The 19,177-nt window shown below is 33.0% G+C and overlaps 1 protein-coding gene across 2 annotated transcripts in view; it reads left to right on the top strand.

The window, feature by feature from the left end:
- DMD (dystrophin) overlaps positions 1 to 19,177 on the top strand; it is a 2,426,617-nt gene that overhangs the window by 1,223,673 nt on the left and 1,183,767 nt on the right. For both annotated transcript variants that reach the window (XM_072743155.1, XM_072743156.1), the window contains exons 38-41: positions 7,013 to 7,135; positions 9,552 to 9,689; positions 12,443 to 12,595; positions 13,460 to 13,642. In XM_072743155.1, the coding sequence (XP_072599256.1) occupies positions 7,013 to 7,135; positions 9,552 to 9,689; positions 12,443 to 12,595; positions 13,460 to 13,642 (597 nt within the window). The remainder of the gene's footprint in view (positions 1 to 7,012; positions 7,136 to 9,551; positions 9,690 to 12,442; positions 12,596 to 13,459; positions 13,643 to 19,177) is intronic.

Genomic DNA, 19,177 nt, shown 5'->3' with positions numbered 1-19,177 from the left:
AAATGCATAAATGTATTTGGTAATTCTTGATTGTGATCCTTTAAGGAGGAAAACTATTTCTCTAATCAGTCAGCGGATGCAAAAGTGATCATTCCTTGGACCAGGGACTTTCAGATATTTCCAGGGAGCTGTGAGAGCCAGTGAGTTGCCCATGTTCTTACAGTTAGCTTGGTTAGAAAAATGTCAGATCCTGGTTCATAGCTTTGTCCACTTCAGCATACTGACACCCAGCATACTTCATTACCTCTGTTTATATTAGCAGGTATTTATTGTTGGTGTGTTATATGTTAACATAAACATGTCCAATTTCACTTTAAAAAGCAATGATTTCAGTGCACTTCTTTGTATTAAAAACAAAAAGAATTGAAAGCAGAAATGAGAGAGGAAGGGAGAGGGGAGGAAAGGAAGAAATAATACAGTTGTCCAAAGTGTTGTAATTTTGCTCTTAATTTATTTGTCTCCCTCATATATTTTTACAGTGTGATCCTTTCTTCTGTTTCAGCTGCTACTTCTGAACTCATTTAATCATGAGGTTGAGAAATACTCCAAGTTATATTTAACAAAAATTAGGCAGTGGGCTGATTCTTTTACCACCAATATATCTTAACCGACCAATATATTTTATATCTAATTCTGAAAAGTATGACCATGAGATTAATCTCATCAATTCAAAAGCCAATGTACTGGGTAACGTCCTTTAATTAACTTCACAAGTTTGCGAAGTTACCACATTTTCACATTTTCATCCTGAAAGCATCAAATATAAGCCAGTACCTTACCGAGCTATTAAAAGAATCCAGCCAATATAATGTCACTGTTTTCAGCCAATTTGTTTCATTTTAAAAATTTAATTTCTTATGTTTTTCTGGAGTTTGCTCTTATGAATTTAAAGTAAGTGAATGAATGAATGAATGAATCTATAAACTGTGATTATCTTCATTCTAGATAGGTCTTTTTAATATGCTTATTTCTCTTTGTAAGTTTTCTTTCCTCTCAGATATTTTGATTTGAAATAACCCTTCATATCACATAAGTGGTATGTCTTTTCTGTATCACAGGATGTTACTGGTCATTAAAACTTTATTCCTTTTAGTTTCCATGAATTATCTTATTTTTTATACTGAAATTGTAATGATAAGTAAATTTTCAAAGCTGCAGAATGCAAAGAGGAGACTGATTGATTCAAAGCATTTTTAAAGCAATCTGTAGCACTTAGATTATTTAGTTTCAATTTAGATATTAGTGTTATTTGAATGTAGTGGCCATTTATCATGATTATTGAGATTACATAGTCTATTTTAACAAATGTTTACTTTGCTGTCTGTGTAAACACAGTCATTATTATGTTAGTGTATCTATGCACGTTAGAAGTAATATTTAACTAAAAATAAGGTTACAATTTAAAAATTACAAAGTGTATCTGAGTAATTTGAATGCTTCCAATTTACAATGAATCAATTTGTAATTGATTTTGCCTTTTTCAGTGTGTTATTGTTTGTTAACTTGTTATATAAGTCACCTTAAATGCTAAGACTTTAACAAAGCCTTAAATTTCATTAATCCTAAATCATACAGCAAAGCACAACTAATAGCTGTTAAGCAATCTGAAACATTAAAAAATCAAGGAAAACAAAGTGTTGTCTTTCTCAGTTTCTCTGTCTCTTTCTTTTGTGTCCGTTTATCTATCTGTTTATTAAACTTTCCTATGTCTTACTTTATTTGTATTTTGTATGACTACACAGTCATGTTAAAGCTGTTAAGATGAAAAGGTAAGTAAAAAATTAAATTGTGTAAAACCTAAGCCTGGTTTATACTCTCCCCTACAATATTATAATCTGTGTTTGACTATTTTCTATGTATGCTAAAACCTATCTTATGTGCATTGTCTAACATTGTGTGACTTAATTGTGATTCTAGTTCTGTGGTCATATATTTTCTTTGAATTCACTAGAAGTAATTTACACAATAATTAAGATGACTTACCCACCACTACTTTCAATTTCTTTAAATAATTTATTATAATTCTGAATTTAAAAAGTGGGCGTTATATACTTTATATGTTTTAAACTTTGGTGACTCAAGACTGAGCTATTAAATTATGAGTGCTTGCTTATCATGCATTTATTTTATAAACTTTTATAATAATTCTAAATTAAAGACAACAAAGACCAAGGAATGATATATAAAACTAATTGGTCAGAGAAGTGCGTTCTGTATTAGAATTGTTATGGCCTAATGGTAAACCAGTGAATTATTAAGGAAGCATTAAAATTTTTCCCAACTCCTTGGATCTGAACAAAGAGTATTAATATCATGAATGTCAAATGGCTTGTCTTTCCAGCTAATAGTATAGCCAGAATAATTGGGTTTGAGTACTTATGGTTATTTTGTTTGCAAAATTGGTCACAACTTAGTTAATTCAATTAATACATTGGATGTTCTAAAACTGGTAGTTGATATAGTAAGTACTTTTTCTATACAAAAAAAGAGCTATATTTGCTATGGAAAATAGAGTATATAAGATATATTCCAAACTTCAGGGATTAAAAATGTGGTGAGACAAAGCATAAACCATTGAAAATGAAATAACATTATATTCAAATATGTAAGAGATACTGCAGCAGAAAGTAGAGTTACACATTAATTGAGGAATAGAGACTCCTCCTAGAACATGTGGAACCCATTGCCATAAGTTTTCCTATCCCCAGAAGGCTTCTAGAAAATTCCTCTCAGAGAACATATCTGAATGCTAGTGAGTGAGATGGAAATTATAAGAATTGTCTAAATCCACTAAAATTTATTAACTAAAATTTCAGCCTCTTGACTTTCATTAGTAAGATATTGCTCTTGTGATATATTTCAAACTAATAATGAACTATTTGTTCTTTTCAAAGTCATAGTTCTAATAATTGCTGTTGATCTGTACTGACTAAAAAGGTAACCATGAACCACATATGGCTATTGAACATTTGAAATGTGGCTACTCCAAATTAAGTAGTGTTAGAAGTGTAAAATACATAGTGGTTTATGAAATCTTAATATGAGAAAGTGAATATAAAATATCTTCTTAATTTTAGATTGATTATAGGCTTATATGATATTTTGGGAAATTAGATAAATAAAAATTATTATAATTAATTTCATCCATTTCTTTTTACTTTTTAGTATGGCATCTAGAACATTTAAAATTACATATATGATTTGCATTATATTTCTCTCTAGCTGCATTACTACAGATTTTTTTAAAAACTTTGAATTCAGAGAATTTACTATAAGTTGATAAATTTTGGGGGAAGTATTCATGTGAAAAGTGTAGCATATACCCTAATACATCATCATCCTCCCTCTGTATATTTTCAGCAATGGGAAACTCACTACTTTAAAATTGGTGCTTTTAAAAAGAAAGAAAAAAGAAACATAGCACTAATCAGTTATTCTTATATTGAACTAAAATTCAGGCTCCAAGTAATTCCTACCCATTGATTCAAGTTATTCAAATCGCTAAACTATGTAATGGCCTTTTTAAACAAATGCATGATAATCTTTGATCAGGAAATCTGGACCCTACATATACTACTAATAAAATCTAAGTTCAAATTACTTAGTTAATTGTTTTGTAGTAGTATTTCCTAAAAGCTATTTGTATCTGCTTATACTGATTTTTGTACTTCGTGGTATCATTGTTTCTAGCATTTGGCCAATTAGGCCTTTTTGATTTTATACAATAGAAGTCGTGTTGTTTAAAATTCTAGATCTTTCAAGAGCTCCTTGAAATATTTATTCTACTACCTCATGAATAGTCATTCCTTTACTTAGGCGATATTCATTTATGAGTGCCTCCTATGTACCAGGAATGACTCCAGGTTGAACAAGACTGAAAAATCCCTTATTTTTATGGGATATTCATGGAACTCATCCTTCTCATTGCATGTTTTTTTACATGCCTTTTCTGTCTTCAAATAATTACTGATGAAAATACTGCACAGAGCTGAACAAATACAAAGCCCTTTGGCACCCTCTTTGAAGCTACCCTCTGCATCAATACAGATTAATTAATCAACAAGTTATGTTGTTCAGAATGATAGAATGTTACCAAACTGAGTCTCAGTTTCTCCATGCTCACCATTAGAACTTAATGATTTTGTCAGTTACCTTGGTAAAATAGAAATGCTATGTCAACAAGCATTTATTTTATCCTTCATAAACCATATGTTTTCAAAAGATCTTTTAATGGAGTCAATGGATAGGTACAGTTTTGAGAGGAAACAGTAAGAGTCAATATTTATCGAGCAGTTTCTGTATGTAATATGGATACATAAGATTTGGGGAGAAAAGAATAACCCATATTTATTAAGCATTTATTGTATCTCAGACAACATTCTAACTATATTTGATTCTCATAACAGCCCTATGAAGTAGATACTCTTATCTTAATGTTACAAATCATGAAACTGGAACTCAAGGAGGACACATAACTTGTCCAAGGTCCCCCCACTACTAAATGGTGGAGCCCTGATTCAATCTCAGCATTCTCATGAAGGAGCTTAGGGTCTTCACCAGAAGATTATAAAACATCCTAAAGGCCAAGAAGGGGGTCATACCCAGAGTTCACCAAAAGGCCTATAAGAAAGTTTGATATTAGGAGTACTTTAATAAGGCTGGAGTACTTTAATAAGGCTGGAAAGGTCCTTGGGGCAATGTCAGGGGAAGCCTTGACTATTGTGCTGGAGTTTGGACTTTACTTGAACTAGTTTACTAGAGAAATACCTTCATGAAGGTCATGTTTTTGGAATATATTGACCTGATCACAGTGCAAAGGATGGAACTGGTGACCTGAGGAGATTATACTCCAGTAAGGAGGTTATTGCCATAACTCCTGTGTAAGGAGTATAAGAGATGATATCTCTGGGAATAGAAAGCAAGTAGATCATGGTGAATGAATGCACAATGATCTGATTTAATTAGATATTAGAGTGAAGTGTTGAAAAATAACATGACTCACATGCTAAGACTGGATGACTGAGAAAAATTGTTTTCTATTTACAGAACTAGGGAAGTTGGTGTTGCAAGCAGCTTTAGGGAAAAGACAATGAGCTCATTTCTAGACATGTTGAACCTTAAGTGAGAAATTGGCTGGTTTTTGGAGAGTCTATATTAAAATTCAAAAGTGAGATCCCAGCTAAAGATGAATATCTGGGAGATATTGTGAAAGTTATAGTTAAATTGGGAAGAAAATACAATGCATTAGGCAAGGAGTATTGATAAAGATACATTGAGGCCCAAGTTCTGAGTCTTTGAAATGACTCTTTCTATTTGATTATGTGGAGAGAGAGGGTGAGCTAGAGAGAAAGCACACATAGGAGTAAGATAAATCTGCCCCAGAATGGACCCATGTTATTTTGACACCTCAGCACTCAAAGTTATTTTAAAAATACCTATCATTGTATTTTCACATAATTATGTAGAATATTGCAGTTGCTCTAATTATATATTAGCAAATGTGAGCAATTCAATAACACAAAATAGTATCAAATTAATATTGCTTAGTTGTGATTTGAAAGTTTGTTCATCTTTTGCTTTTATAATACTTTGAGTAATATGTTTTAAAAGTGTAGAAGTATGTTTATAATACAACAGCAGAAGCATCCCTTAAGCATATTTATAATACTACCATTCTGTACCAGTTCCAGAACCTGCTATGATGTTCCAAATTGCAAATGTTCATTCAGATTTAAAAATAATACTGAAAATAAGTCACTTTTTTAGAAAGAGCCCATATATCCTTCCTCATGTGTATAAAAGGGCCTGGCAGATAAGTGTATATTCATGTTGTGTGTGCAAATCATGTTTTCATGAATAGTATTTGATTATTCACTTCTTCATTAGTAGATATTTTCCTTGAACATTTATCTTTATGATCCTCTAGGAGATGCCGTTTAATAAAGAAAGAGTAAGACTATGACTGTTGGAATGTGATGGGGAACCATAGGTGGGGACCAGACTTTATGCATGCAGTCATCCTGGCATAAGACACTGGGAGTTGTTCCTGAATTGGTTTTACAAATGGGGAAATGTTTAGCTCTGTAAGAAAATAAGATTTCTATATGTCATCTATGAGTTTTCAGAAGCTGTCAGGTATAAAATATTTTTAGTGTTTTAATGCAAAGAAATTGAATAAAGGGTAAATATCAATAGCATCAATATTTATTTCATTAACAATTTAAACTTTGATAATTAACTCTTGCCTACTCTTTTGAATATATATTTAAATTGCAATGTATTTTTATTGATCACTCCTCTTCAAGTGGCTTTTATAGAAAAAAGAGGTTTTCGAGACTATGGTCAATATGAATTTCAAAATCAAAGAAACTGTGATATTTGTAAGGTTGGAAAACACATATTCAGATTTTTTATGTGAAATATTTTGGGTTTATTCACTTGATTTTTTTGTATGTGTGCTACCAAATGAAGTATTCCTAAGGCAAGCTCATGGCATTGTTTGTCTTATGAGAGCACACCTGTCAAATTTTCCATGCTAAAAATGTCATTTAAAATATCGGAGCAGATTGCCATGTAGTTTTTCTGAGGAGAAGGAGACAATTCTGCATTTCTACCTAAGGTTACTATTACTTGATGAATGAGGCAGTTTCAGATAAGACATATTTACACAAATGGTATTTATATCAGAATATTTTAAATAAGATCAAATTCAACTTTAGAATATTAACAATTAGCTCAATCAACTGTATGGAAATGGACTTTTGTTGAAAGAAGAGAATGACAAATTTCATTATCTTGCATGGATGTTCAGCTCTGATGTTAAATGTTTGTCTTTATTTGCATCCTCAGGTACTTTCCCAGTTGTATTTCAAAGCTTTCATAAAATATAATATGGAAACATAAATGCATGTCATTAGTTTAGCAACAGGAGTTTGAACAAATGTAATTTTTTGGGTTTATGTTTCTAATAAAAAGTAATTTTGATTTAAATTAGCACTATCTTTTTTTTTAGGCCTCCATTCCTTTGAAGGAATTGGAGCAGTTTAACTCAGATATACAAAAATTGCTTGAACCACTGGAGGCTGAAATTCAGCAGGGGGTGAATCTGAAAGAGGAAGACTTCAATAAAGATATGGTAAATTGGTTGTGATAAAAGTGTGAATGAACTAGGAGTGAAATGAATAAATATTTGGAAGGAAATTAGATAACTCAAGTCTCCAACTAAATTCTCAGTGCATTCCTTGCACATTTTGTGATTCTAATGATTTATTACAATTGCAAAATATTCTTGTTGAACTTTTATTATGAATGCCAAATTACTGTGGTATGGTCACATAGGAGCACTTGCAGATCCTAATAAGTAGTTCCACAGTTTTGCTTTGACCTGTGCTATTTTCAAACTCAGAGGACAAAATGTAATGGGGGGAGAAGAGTTAAATTAGAAAATAAATTGGAAATTTAATAAGAAACTCAGCCATTGAGGATGGATGATGTTTTGTGTCAGTCTTGATTTGTGTAATAGAATGTTTATTTCAGAGAAGGGTTATTAAACAAAATAGAAAAAGTATTTTTTAAAGTTTACCACACAGTGGTTTTCACAAAAAGTTGATTAAATAGTACACTAGATGTCTAAAATGTGTATAAATTCATGCTGCTTATTTCATGGGAGTAAAGAAACATAACTATCTGGGCTGCTCCCAAACTCATAACATTCTCCTTCAACCCTGATTAATTTCAAAATGTCTGTTACATTTCTCTCTGGCTTGAAGATTTCTGCATCACACCCTTTTTGCTGACTTTTTCTCCTTCCACGTCCTTGTCACAATTTCCTTTTCCCTCTTCCACAGTCATCACCAATATGGCATTTTTACTGTTCCACATATCCTGTTTGAGATTTCTCAGACTTGTATCAATACTAGGGACTTCTCAGACAATGCTTTAAACTGACAGTAAAAGGCAAAATACGAATTTTAGATGGTAGGCATGTGAAGCAGTAGGAAAACTATTTTCCACCAATCTTAGTTGGCCCCGGTATCAATTCTTACTTCCCGAGCTCCCAGAATCAACCAGTACCCCCGTGTATGGGGCTTGGTGGCCTTGCTAACTCAGCTCTGCAAGAGAAAGCCAAGAAGAGGCTTTCCAAAATACTGAGTTACAGCTGTCTCTCCTTCATGTCAAAGAAGAAATCAGGAGGGCACTGAGGTGAGAGAGTCCTGTTCACCTCTTGGGCTATTCACCAACTCTGCCCTATAGCCCTTACCTGCTGTAGTGGAAGAAGCAAAGTGGGTTTCTTTGGTTTTTTGGGGTTTTGTTTGTTCGGTTGGTTGGTTGTTTTTTCCCTCAGCCCTAGGAAAGGAAAGACAAAAAAGGAAAGACTTTCTAAAATAAAGTCTTTCACAGATTATAAACATATGTCTATATTATTTTATTACACTAGTAATTCAAAACCTCTGATAAAAATGTCATTCCTCTGGAAAAAAAATCAATCTTCTGTTACATTTTGCAGTTTAAATATGCATTGCAGATTTAGATAGGTAGCATTCGAGTACCAGGAATTGTTACATGCAAATACATGTGACTTTTTAAAAACCATCTAACATATATCTGACTTTTTAAAAACCATCTAACATTTACTCTTCTTAGCTTATCAGAGTACCTTGAGTACCACTGCAGGGTGAATCTTCTCAAAAGAAAGTTTTCATATACTGAGTTGAAAGAAAGATGGGAAACGAGAAGTGAAAAATTACCTGGTCACACATATGCTACCATATTATACTGGCACTTATTCAAATAGTTTTATATCAAAGTAAATAAAAATATTCTTCTTGGAGTTTAAGAAACTGAACGCATACCAAAAAATTTTTCAAGTAATTTTCCTAATCTATATTTTATACTTATTTGATCGCATTTAAAAACAGCTTGTATATATGACATATTTTTAGAAACTAGTTGCAATTTTTGGCAACACTTGAATACATCATTTTGTACTAATGTCCTAATATTCATCCTAAATTTGGACATATAGGCTACTTAAAGTAGATTATTATATAGAAATTTGTGTACATTTAAAATATGTTTACTTAGGAGTGAGCGTGTTTAAACCATTAAGGATCATTGCCATCTGACATACATCCACATCCATATTTCTGCATGGGTTAGTTAACATTGTAAATGACACGTTTAGTTCATGTCTCCAAACTTCTTTAATTTCTGAAAATCTACCAAAACTCAAAGCCAAAAGAATGCTTCACACCATTTGATGCCTTGTCTGAAATGATGAAGTACCTTACAAGTCTATCTTCCTACATATGCCCCCCCAATCAGGTATATCCTTTTGAACTGGATGATATCCTTCCTAGATCCTTCTTTACAAAACTCAAATAAACCATATAAAAGGAAAAGTATGAGCCCAGTATCTTAGAACAACATTCCCGAAAGTCTTAAATTGGATTTTTTTTTGTGTGTTTAAATAACATGTTTTATTATCTCTTGTTAACGATGTACAGCTTTTTAAAAACCAAAATGAGACTGTACTTGTTGTTTTTAATCAGAGTGAAGACAATGAGGGTACTGTAAAAGAATTGTTGCAAAGAGGAGACAACTTACAACAAAGAATCACAGATGAGAGAAAGCGAGAGGAAATAAAGATAAAACAACAGCTGTTACAGACAAAACATAATGCTCTCAAGGTATTAGAGCTAAAATTATAATATACCTTGCCTGTGGTTTTTTTCATATGTAGGGTAAACTATATTATGCATAAATAAAAGCTGCTTAAGAATCTTAGTCGCCAGAAAATACATTTTTTCCTGTTCAATGTGTGTGCTTTATTTAACATTTTTGAGTGATGTCTTTGATTTTGAGAGATGTGTTGCTTTAAAAATTGGGGTTTTTTTTTGACTGAGTAGTGCTTGAAAAATATTATAATGCATCCCTCATAGTGTTTATACATTTAATTTTCTAATATAGTTTATTTTTACTTATTTACATTTGTCATGAAAGATCTGCTTACATGCCAGAATAACCAATTTATATTTTTGTGGGTTTTCTGCTGCCTGTATTTTATTGATTTTATCTAGAGGAGGTCCAGTTTTTTGGTAATTGAATATTTGTTTAATAAGGCCTGGGATTAAAAAAAAATAAGGCCTGGGATTCTACTTATTTTTTTTTAAAATTACCTTCATTTTTCCTTTAAGAGAGTCACTCTTTGCAACTAGCTAAACATCTACAGAGTCTAATCTCATTTATATAGGAATCCTCAAAAATAATCTTAATGTCCTTGAAGAAGAACTGGCACTCTTGTATTAAGCAGCGGTAGTGTATAGACTCAAGCACCCATGTGACTCATCTGGTTATGTGCAGGAAGAACAGAATAGTGTTGATTTTTCTGTAATAATATTTAGGATGTTCTTGACATGACACTGAACATGTAAAGAGTTTTGTGAAATAACCTTTTGTTATTTTTATTGTGCTTTCCAATATTCCCTATTGGCATGCATGGCTGATTTTCTAATACTGTTAATTGCCAAGCTTTTCATTGTAAATCACTCTTGGAGAGCTGTGTAGCTATGTGGGTAGATCCACCTAGTAGGTGGATGAAGTCTGCTTTCTGTATGCAAATAAGAGTATAAAACCTTTCCCCATATAGTCAGACAACCAAATAAACACTGCTGAGAATGTAATTACACAATATTGTGCCTGCAAGGAATCCACAAGGAAAGTCTAATTGGCCAGCAGGTGTTCTGGAGGTAACTGCTGATAAATATAGTAAATAGAAAAGGCCTCTTCCTTGAGGGAGTGCAAGAGCAAGCCATAATGTGCTCAGAAAATCAGAAAGCTGTGTAATTCACACACTTCCCACTGTGACCAGGCTTTCCGAAGTGTCTACAGTGGTCATATGATGATATGTGTCCTACTGAACAGCAGTGTTTAATGGTTATCTGGCATATCTCTAAAGAAATCTATATAATGTCTCTAAATATCTTCACATATTATGCATCACCTTGTGCTTAGGAAATGAAAGGAGTTTCAGATTTTATGACCACAAGCCCTTTCTCTTGGCAGAGATGTGAGTTGTGTCACGAATAAGACATGGCTCAGCGCTCATTCACGTGGCTTTATCTTGGTACCTTTGAAAAAAGCAGCATTCCATCTGGCTCATCCCAGGCGTTTATTACCTCCACAGGAGGTTTAGAAATTCAACTAAAAATGTAAACTGCAGTAAATTTTACATCCTCAATTTTGAACAAAATGGGGAATGAAATTTATATCATTCTTGCAAATAAATGTTAAAAGCGATTATGAAAATCTACTCCACTTGCCAAAATAATCTACACCACCATATTCAGTAACTATATTAACCTGCCAAGTGTCTCCAGTTCTAGTCCTTATGAAATATTTCAAAGAAGGTCAGAACTTTCCAAAACAATGAATATTTCAGCAGTTCTTTGATATTCATTATTTTCTTTTGCTCCAGTTAAATCTGTACATGAAACCCTAATTACTACTGTTCTGAAGAAATGAAAGCTGTATTCTGAGCTCTTACATTCCCTTGTGTTATCATAAAATGGCATTACAACAAATTCTATTGATCGGGGAAGACATTGGGTGTGCTTGTAAGGAGCAAGATGATTAATTTCCCCCCTTTGTTGATTTATTAAGCAGTTGCCCTTATTTATCTCATCTCGTTGATTGGAAACCATGCACTTTCCCTTTTCCTTTTAAACTAATTCATCATTTGCATTTGGAACACGATTTGATATAATAAGAGAAAGCTGACCATGGAAGCCTCAAAAGAAAGAGCATTTTTATAATAGTTGTCATTTTCCTGTACAGTCACAGATAGATATCTTTCATACTTCCACATGTATAGCTCAAAACAATTTATATGATAACTAAGATGGTTTTATATTTCTAATCACAAAATATTCACACCTATGAAACATGTTTACAGGGACTGCTAAAAGCATGAATGTAGTTTCTTGGCTATGTAAACTTAGAATTTTGTTGATAAACCCAGGGCTGAAGATACAAATTTTTAGAATTTGTATCTATTATAAAAGTCAAGTACAAACTCATTAAATTTGTGCAAGTATCTAGCTAAGTCATTTGTATTCATATACTAAAGTATTTCACAGATACTACACGATAATTTAGTTGACTCATTTAGTCAATTAAATATGACAAGATTTCTAAACAAATTTGAACATGCCAGGAGGAGATATACTTTAAGTGGGTTGTCTAGTTTTCTTAGTTTTGTGTCAATAGATCCTGCCACATAAATACCTAATTTCGTCATCTATTTGTATACTTAGCATTTAAGAATGTGAATTTAAGTGAAGCTGTACAAGGAGATGAGGGATTCATTATTTGTAAATAACTACAGCCAGAAGTATACTATACATATATATTGATATTTTAATAATATCTGCACCATGAACAGGATTTGAGGTCTCAAAGAAGAAAAAAGGCTCTAGAAATTTCTCACCAGTGGTATCAGTACAAGAGGCAGGCTGATGATCTCCTGAAATGCTTGGATGACATTGAAAAAAAATTAGCCAGCCTACCTGAACCCAGAGATGAAAGGAAAATAAAGGTAATGTTGTTTTAGAATGTCAATACTACATTTTATTGCTACAGTTTAATTTCTTTACCTTAACATGTGTGGATCGTATTTAAAATGGTTGATGTTATTGTTTCCTCTTTTAGCGTTCTCTGATTTGCTGCATTTCCTTGTATTGTGTTTTGTTATGGTAAATGTATTGTATTAAGTGTTTTTTAATTGACAATGTGGAATGAATAAAATGTTTTATTTCTAGACAATGTAAAATGAATTAAGAAATGTCGTATGTTTTCTGGTAAAATTGTAATTGACTTTGTGTATCTTTGTTCCAGATGAACAAATGACTTATCGGTCTGTGGACGACTTCTTTCTCATGTTAGCACATTCATTTCATCAGAGCATCTTCACACATCAGTGTCAAATCTCTATAGATTGATTTGCATATTGTCCGAAGATGTGTTTTTCTGTTATTATTTTACACTTTTTATTTTGCTTCATTCTCTGTTGAGTTCCTCAAAACTTTAACAAGAAAATAAATAACCACTTACCCTCTAAATTATATTCTATGTGGATGGTCCCTAATAAATAATGAGTAGTCACTCCAATTTGGGTCAGCCCCCAAAACACCAAAGGAATTGAGAAGAAAGAAAAATGTTAGATGAATTTAAATATTTTCTTAACTAGAATATCTCAAACTGAGCATTCACAGGATAACTGAAATAACATTTGGATTCTTGGGTGAAGATGACAGTGATGGCTTCCATATTTGTTAATTATGGAACATGACAATAAAATGACAACAGCCTTTGAAATTTCTGAGAGAAGTATGTGCTGCTTGCAGGTTGGTTGATGTGGTTAGCTAACTGCCCTGGGCCCTGTATTGATTTTGCTCAATAGGAAATTGATCGTGAATTGCAGAAGAAGAAAGAGGAGCTGAATGCAGTGCGTAGGCAAGCTGAGGGCTTGTCTGAGGATGGGGCCGCAATGGCAGTGGAGCCAACTCAGATCCAGCTCAGCAAGCGCTGGCGGGAAATTGAGAGCAAATTTGCTCAGTTTCGAAGACTCAACTTTGCACAAATTGTGAGTTGTTACTGGCAAACCCACGTTATGTGTTTGCAACTACTACCCTAATAACAGAGGCCTACTAACAAACGGAAAAAACAAAAACAACTGGGTACAATTTCAGACTTCTAGTATGTATTCTGAAAGTGAGCAGTTTCCCCTCACTTTGGGCTTCTGCAACACTAGTGGCTAATTTTTCAGATTAAAAACACAATAAATTAAGCACATAAGGAACAGCCCCTTTATCAGAAATTAAAACTGCATCTTAATTTCTTTTGCCACATCATTTTTTTCATAACATTGGCAATGTGAATTTGTCAATTGATCATACATTTACATTACTTCAGTGTCTAATCCAAAAATATGTATTGCTTTCCTGAGACCATCCCATGCTAATTTTACTTTCTTAATGTATACATGGTAAATAATAAATCTTTTGTGAGACATCTTCCTATATCAAATTGCGTAAGGACCTTATCTCATTGACTTAATAGTAGTTTAGTCCTCGTATCTGGCTTAGCTACATAATGGGTTAAAAGGCTTTTAGAACTGGATGCCTAGTAAGATGGTTTACAAGTGAGAGCAGATTGAAAAATATCAAACATTGTGACCACTGAAATATTACAAGCCAAAGGGAAAAGGAACAACTGTTCTTCTTTCAAACAACTGAATGGAAATTTGGTGATTTTCTCCTTAAAAAGGCAATTCATAATCTTAAGTTTGGTCTTTTTAGCTGTTTATTTGTACTAGGGTATGAACCATAGGATTTTTCTAACAAATACATTTTTTGTTCCTATTCTAAAATATCATAAAGTGAAGAGGAATGGTTACTTCTATGTAATTATGTAAAAATAGTGCTTCTCACAAAAAAGCATGTTAAAGTCTGGGAAATATGGATTTCTTATTATGTTAAGTTGAATCATATGAAACCAACAGAGATATTCAATAGTTTTTGACCTATGTAAATGACAATTTCATTTGTTTCAACTTTCAGATGAGACATTTTGGGGGAATTTCTTATGTGATATTGTTGATTCCATTTAATATGTGGTATTTTAAAAAAATACCTTAGCAAAGATTTTATTAGCATATTAATTGTGCTATGCTGCTTATTAAACAAGGGAAAATATGCCACATATTATTGTTTCTTCTTTTTACAAAACATTAGAAAAATCCATGAATACACTGTTTTTGATGAAATCCAGGGCCCTAAGATTTAATAGCAGGTGAATATTCTGAGAAGTTGGAAAAAGTAATATAATATATTGAGACTATATTACATTTGAAGTCCAATTCCAGCTGATTGCACATTTCAGCCTATTATCCTTCCTATTAGATGTTATGAACATAATATGTCATAAATCACTGAAGCCTACACTAACAGAAAGCCTGTGTCTGTGGATACAAAATAAATTGAAAGATTAAGGCAACCATAAAGAAAATTCAAGTAAAATATTTTCACTGAATTTAATAGATCATTCAGGGAGAAGTCCCTTGCTTTGATTTATATGACTACTAACTAATTTCTCCACTCCAATCTTCCCCATATCTTGACACATCCTAGATGCAGGATTAGATTTCTTTACAAGCTGGTCAAGGTAAGTTATTAAATTTTATAGTTAAATGGACACAGGATCAAAAATCTCCACAAAGCATCCACTTAAAATGTCGTTACATCCTTACACATAAGGGGCTCTCAACACATATTTGTAAAACATAATGATGATTGGTAAAATAAAGCAAGGACATGTAAACCAGCATAAAATTTTAAAAGTCATTGTAAAATGCTAAGATGTATTTTCTGCATAAACTGTTTCTTCTTGATTTTCTGTCTGAGAGAACAAGAGTTGAGAAGGTACCTGGAGTGGGGAACATATATTTTTTTTAATTTTATTTATTTATTTGAGAAAGAGAGAGAGGGGGGGAGTGTGTGAGAACAAGTAAAGTGATGAGCAGAGGGAGACAAAGAGGGAAAAGCAGACTCCCTGCTGAGCACGGAGCCTGATGGGGGCTCCATCCCAGGACCCTGAGATCATGACTTGAGCCAAAGTTAGACGCTTAACTGACTCGGCCACACAGGCACCCTGGAAATAGCTTTTTCATGTGAACTCTGGGTTTCTGCGATAACAGAAGGAATAACAATATGTTTGAAGAACAATCAATATTACAATTATATTTGGCTTTGAATTTTAATCAGGTCTAAAAGAATATAGATAGATGATAGATAGATAGATAGATAGATAGATAGATAGATAGATAGATAGATAGATGATAGATGATAGATCGATCCAAGATGTATATTTTTATTCCACTGATTACTAATATATATTGAAAAACTGATTTCACATATCTACCAACCTGATTAAAGTCATCTTTCCCAATTATCGTGCAATGAAGCCACAAGTGAACAGCTTAACCAAAAGTTATGTTTGGAATGGTAAGGCTGATGCAGCACAGGTGGTCATAACTGCAGTATTCTTTACCTCCCCCTGTTACCCCTTCTCTCTTTCTCTTATCTTTCATTCTCCCAGTTTTCCCTTTCTATTCTCTCTAGATGTAAATTCTAGACTCCATTTGGACTTACTGATTTTCAGTTACTTTTACACATCTTAGGAGTAAGCGTTCAGGATTTCAGAAAGTACTGTTAATTGCTTAACATTTGAGAGTTGTGTTTAAAATGAGACATTAATTTTCCTCATTTCAGAGAGAAAGGCTTAAAAATGGACTAAACAGTGTAAAAATTGTGTATGTCAGGGATTATGGCCATGTCAGAGCTATACATGGCAATCATAAAGCTCTGACAAGTTCTGGAACTTTGAGCCACGAGGCAGTCCTGGACCAGACAGGAGTGCAGACCAAAGCAGAGTAGAGAGTATCTCCAAATGATGGTCCTCAGGACAATCCTAGAGTCCACAAGGAAGGGAAAACAGATTGGTAGGAAGCAGGTCAATTTTTCTCTAAGTATTCAACAGTTTGGAGCCCCTGTTATAGTTAGGAATAGAGGACATTTTTAATTATACTTCCTATTGGCTTGCAGACCTGGCTGATCAGTGGAGACCAAACAATGATTGTAGACTGAACATAAAGAATTTTTCTGTAGGTTGTTTTATAACACCTGTGAGGTCTCATACAAAGGGTGCTCCCTGGGATGAACAGCCTAGAATGACAATCCTGGTTCCTAGGTCTGCTCATGAATAAATAAATATCTTTTGGCCTGATTTCCCTTATCTGAATGAGAATATGGACATTGGTGATAATGAAATATGGTAGTATTTGTAAAACACCTGCTGTATTATAGAGACTCAGTGAATTCAGTTTTTTCCTTCTTCTTTCTGTATATAACACTGGAAAAGACATTTTTAAAAAATTTTATGTCTTTATAGGCTGTTAAGATGATCAGACTCAGCATATACCATAGATTGATAATGTTATTCACAACAGGTAAATGTATTTATCAACAGATAGATTACAAATTAGATTCCATCATCCTTGAACAGGTAGTTGTATCTGGAGTCACAAGGTACTTGCAGAAAATTTTGTGCAAAGCTGGTGATGCTACCAAAGTAGACATAATTCCCTATAAACATGTCAATAGTTCTCTAAGTTCTTATCTCCTACAGAAAAGTAGAGAAAGAGATAAGAAAACCCAAAGGCTTTGAAAATTTCTTAATAGAAAATTACGTGTAATTTTTATTAAGCATAATTGTAGCATTTGAAAGTTAATCTCCCAGAACCCAAGAAAATGCAGCCAAAAATTACACAAAGAAAGTACCCCCACAATCTTGGGCTCATGTGGAACTCTTAAGCAAAATAAGCTCACAGACTAAAATTACAATGGATATGAAAAAATTCTTTTAATGGATGATGTTAACAGATGCCAAAAAATAAAAGGAGAATGCACATCTGAGGAAATTAGAGATAAGAGAACAATCAGGAAAGGACATTAAAATAAGTGTTTAAATTTTTTTTACGTAATTGGAGTTTTTTTAATGTTCAAAAAGATTTTTAAAGAGGATATAATGGAATTCCTACAATAAAAATAGGCCTTTTTGAATAGTGAACAGTAAAGTTTGAAAAAATAAGAAGTTTAGAGATTAAAATGTGATCATTAAAATAATAACTCAAACAGCTTTTTAAATAGTGGATTCATCATAGAAGAAAACTGAATATTTTAATTGAAGGATATTGAGGATAATTTTGCTTTGCTGAAAATACTGGAATATGTAGATAATGGAATAAAAAGCTCATATATATACATGAAAAGAGTTCCAGATTGAAAAAGTGGAGAGCCTGGGGGAGAGACAATATTTTATATAAATGACTGACATTTAACAAAATTGAATAAGTCTCAGTTTACACGAGTCCTCAAGTTGAATAAAGCTCAATTTACATGAGTCCTCAAGTTGAATAAAGCTCAACTAGACTGGAACAAATAAAAACAAGTTACACCTAGCTAGATTTGAGTGAAAATCAGAACATCAGTGATCAGGAAGGTATCATAATAGCTACTGAGATTGCCTACAGGGTGGCAAAATTGACAGTAGACTTTTCATCAAAAATAGATATTAGAAGACAATGGAATAACATCTTTAGTATGTGAGGCAAATTTTCAAATGTCCTGTAAACTGTGATTCAAGAGTAAAGACAAAATATTTTTTGGGCAGCCCGGGTGGCTCAGTGGTTTAGCACTACCTTCAGCCCAGGGCATGATCCTGGAGACCCGGGATCAAGTCCCACATCGGGTTCCCTGCATGGAGCCTGCTTCTCCTTCTGCCTATGTCTCTGCTTCTCTCTCTCTCTCTCTCTCTCTCTCTCTCTCTGTGTGTGTGTGTCTCATGAATAAATAAATAAAATCTTTAAAAAATATTTTCAGATACAAGTATTTTCAGATAAATAAAAACTATGAGAATTTATTACCTATATGTTCTTGCTAAATTACTAAACAATATGCTAGTGTAAAAAAAGGAAAATGAATCCAGAAAGAAGGAGCAAGCTATATAAAGCTATCTAGAATTCTATATATAGAGGGATTTTTTTTTAAATCTTTTACTCAGCCACTAAAATTATATATAGCAAGTGCTGAAAAGGAAAACAGAAGGCTATGAGAATTTAGAAGTGATTTGTCTCAACGTACAGGAGAATACAATAAATCAAAAGCTCATTGTAAAGGGTCACAACAAATAGAAGGTTTGTGCCCAATATGTTCAGTGTGAATTATTGCTAATTATTATGTTTCTAGGAAGGAAAAATGTATAGTAAAAACTTTTGGAATAAGTATACATACAGGAACTGTCCCAGGAATGGGAGCAAAAATAATGCAAACATCAGAGTAAAAGATGGAAGAGAAATGTCCCTTTTCTAAATACAACTCCACCTGCCCTGGATATCCTATAGTCTCAAAGACCAAGTAAATAATGGTGATATTCAACATTTTATATCTAACAACTTCTTCAACTTCTTTTGGATGCCTAACAGATATGTCAAACATAACATACCCAAGTCAAGAATTAACTGTCTTCTCTACATAATTTGGCTCCTACCAAGTTCCCTGGG

This window comes from Vulpes vulpes, chromosome X (assembly GCF_048418805.1).
Source record: "Vulpes vulpes isolate BD-2025 chromosome X, VulVul3, whole genome shotgun sequence".
Classification (NCBI taxonomy): domain Eukaryota; kingdom Metazoa; phylum Chordata; class Mammalia; order Carnivora; family Canidae; genus Vulpes; species Vulpes vulpes.
The sequence above is the reverse complement of the archived record's forward strand: the minus strand, read 5'-3'. Positions and strand labels throughout refer to the sequence as shown.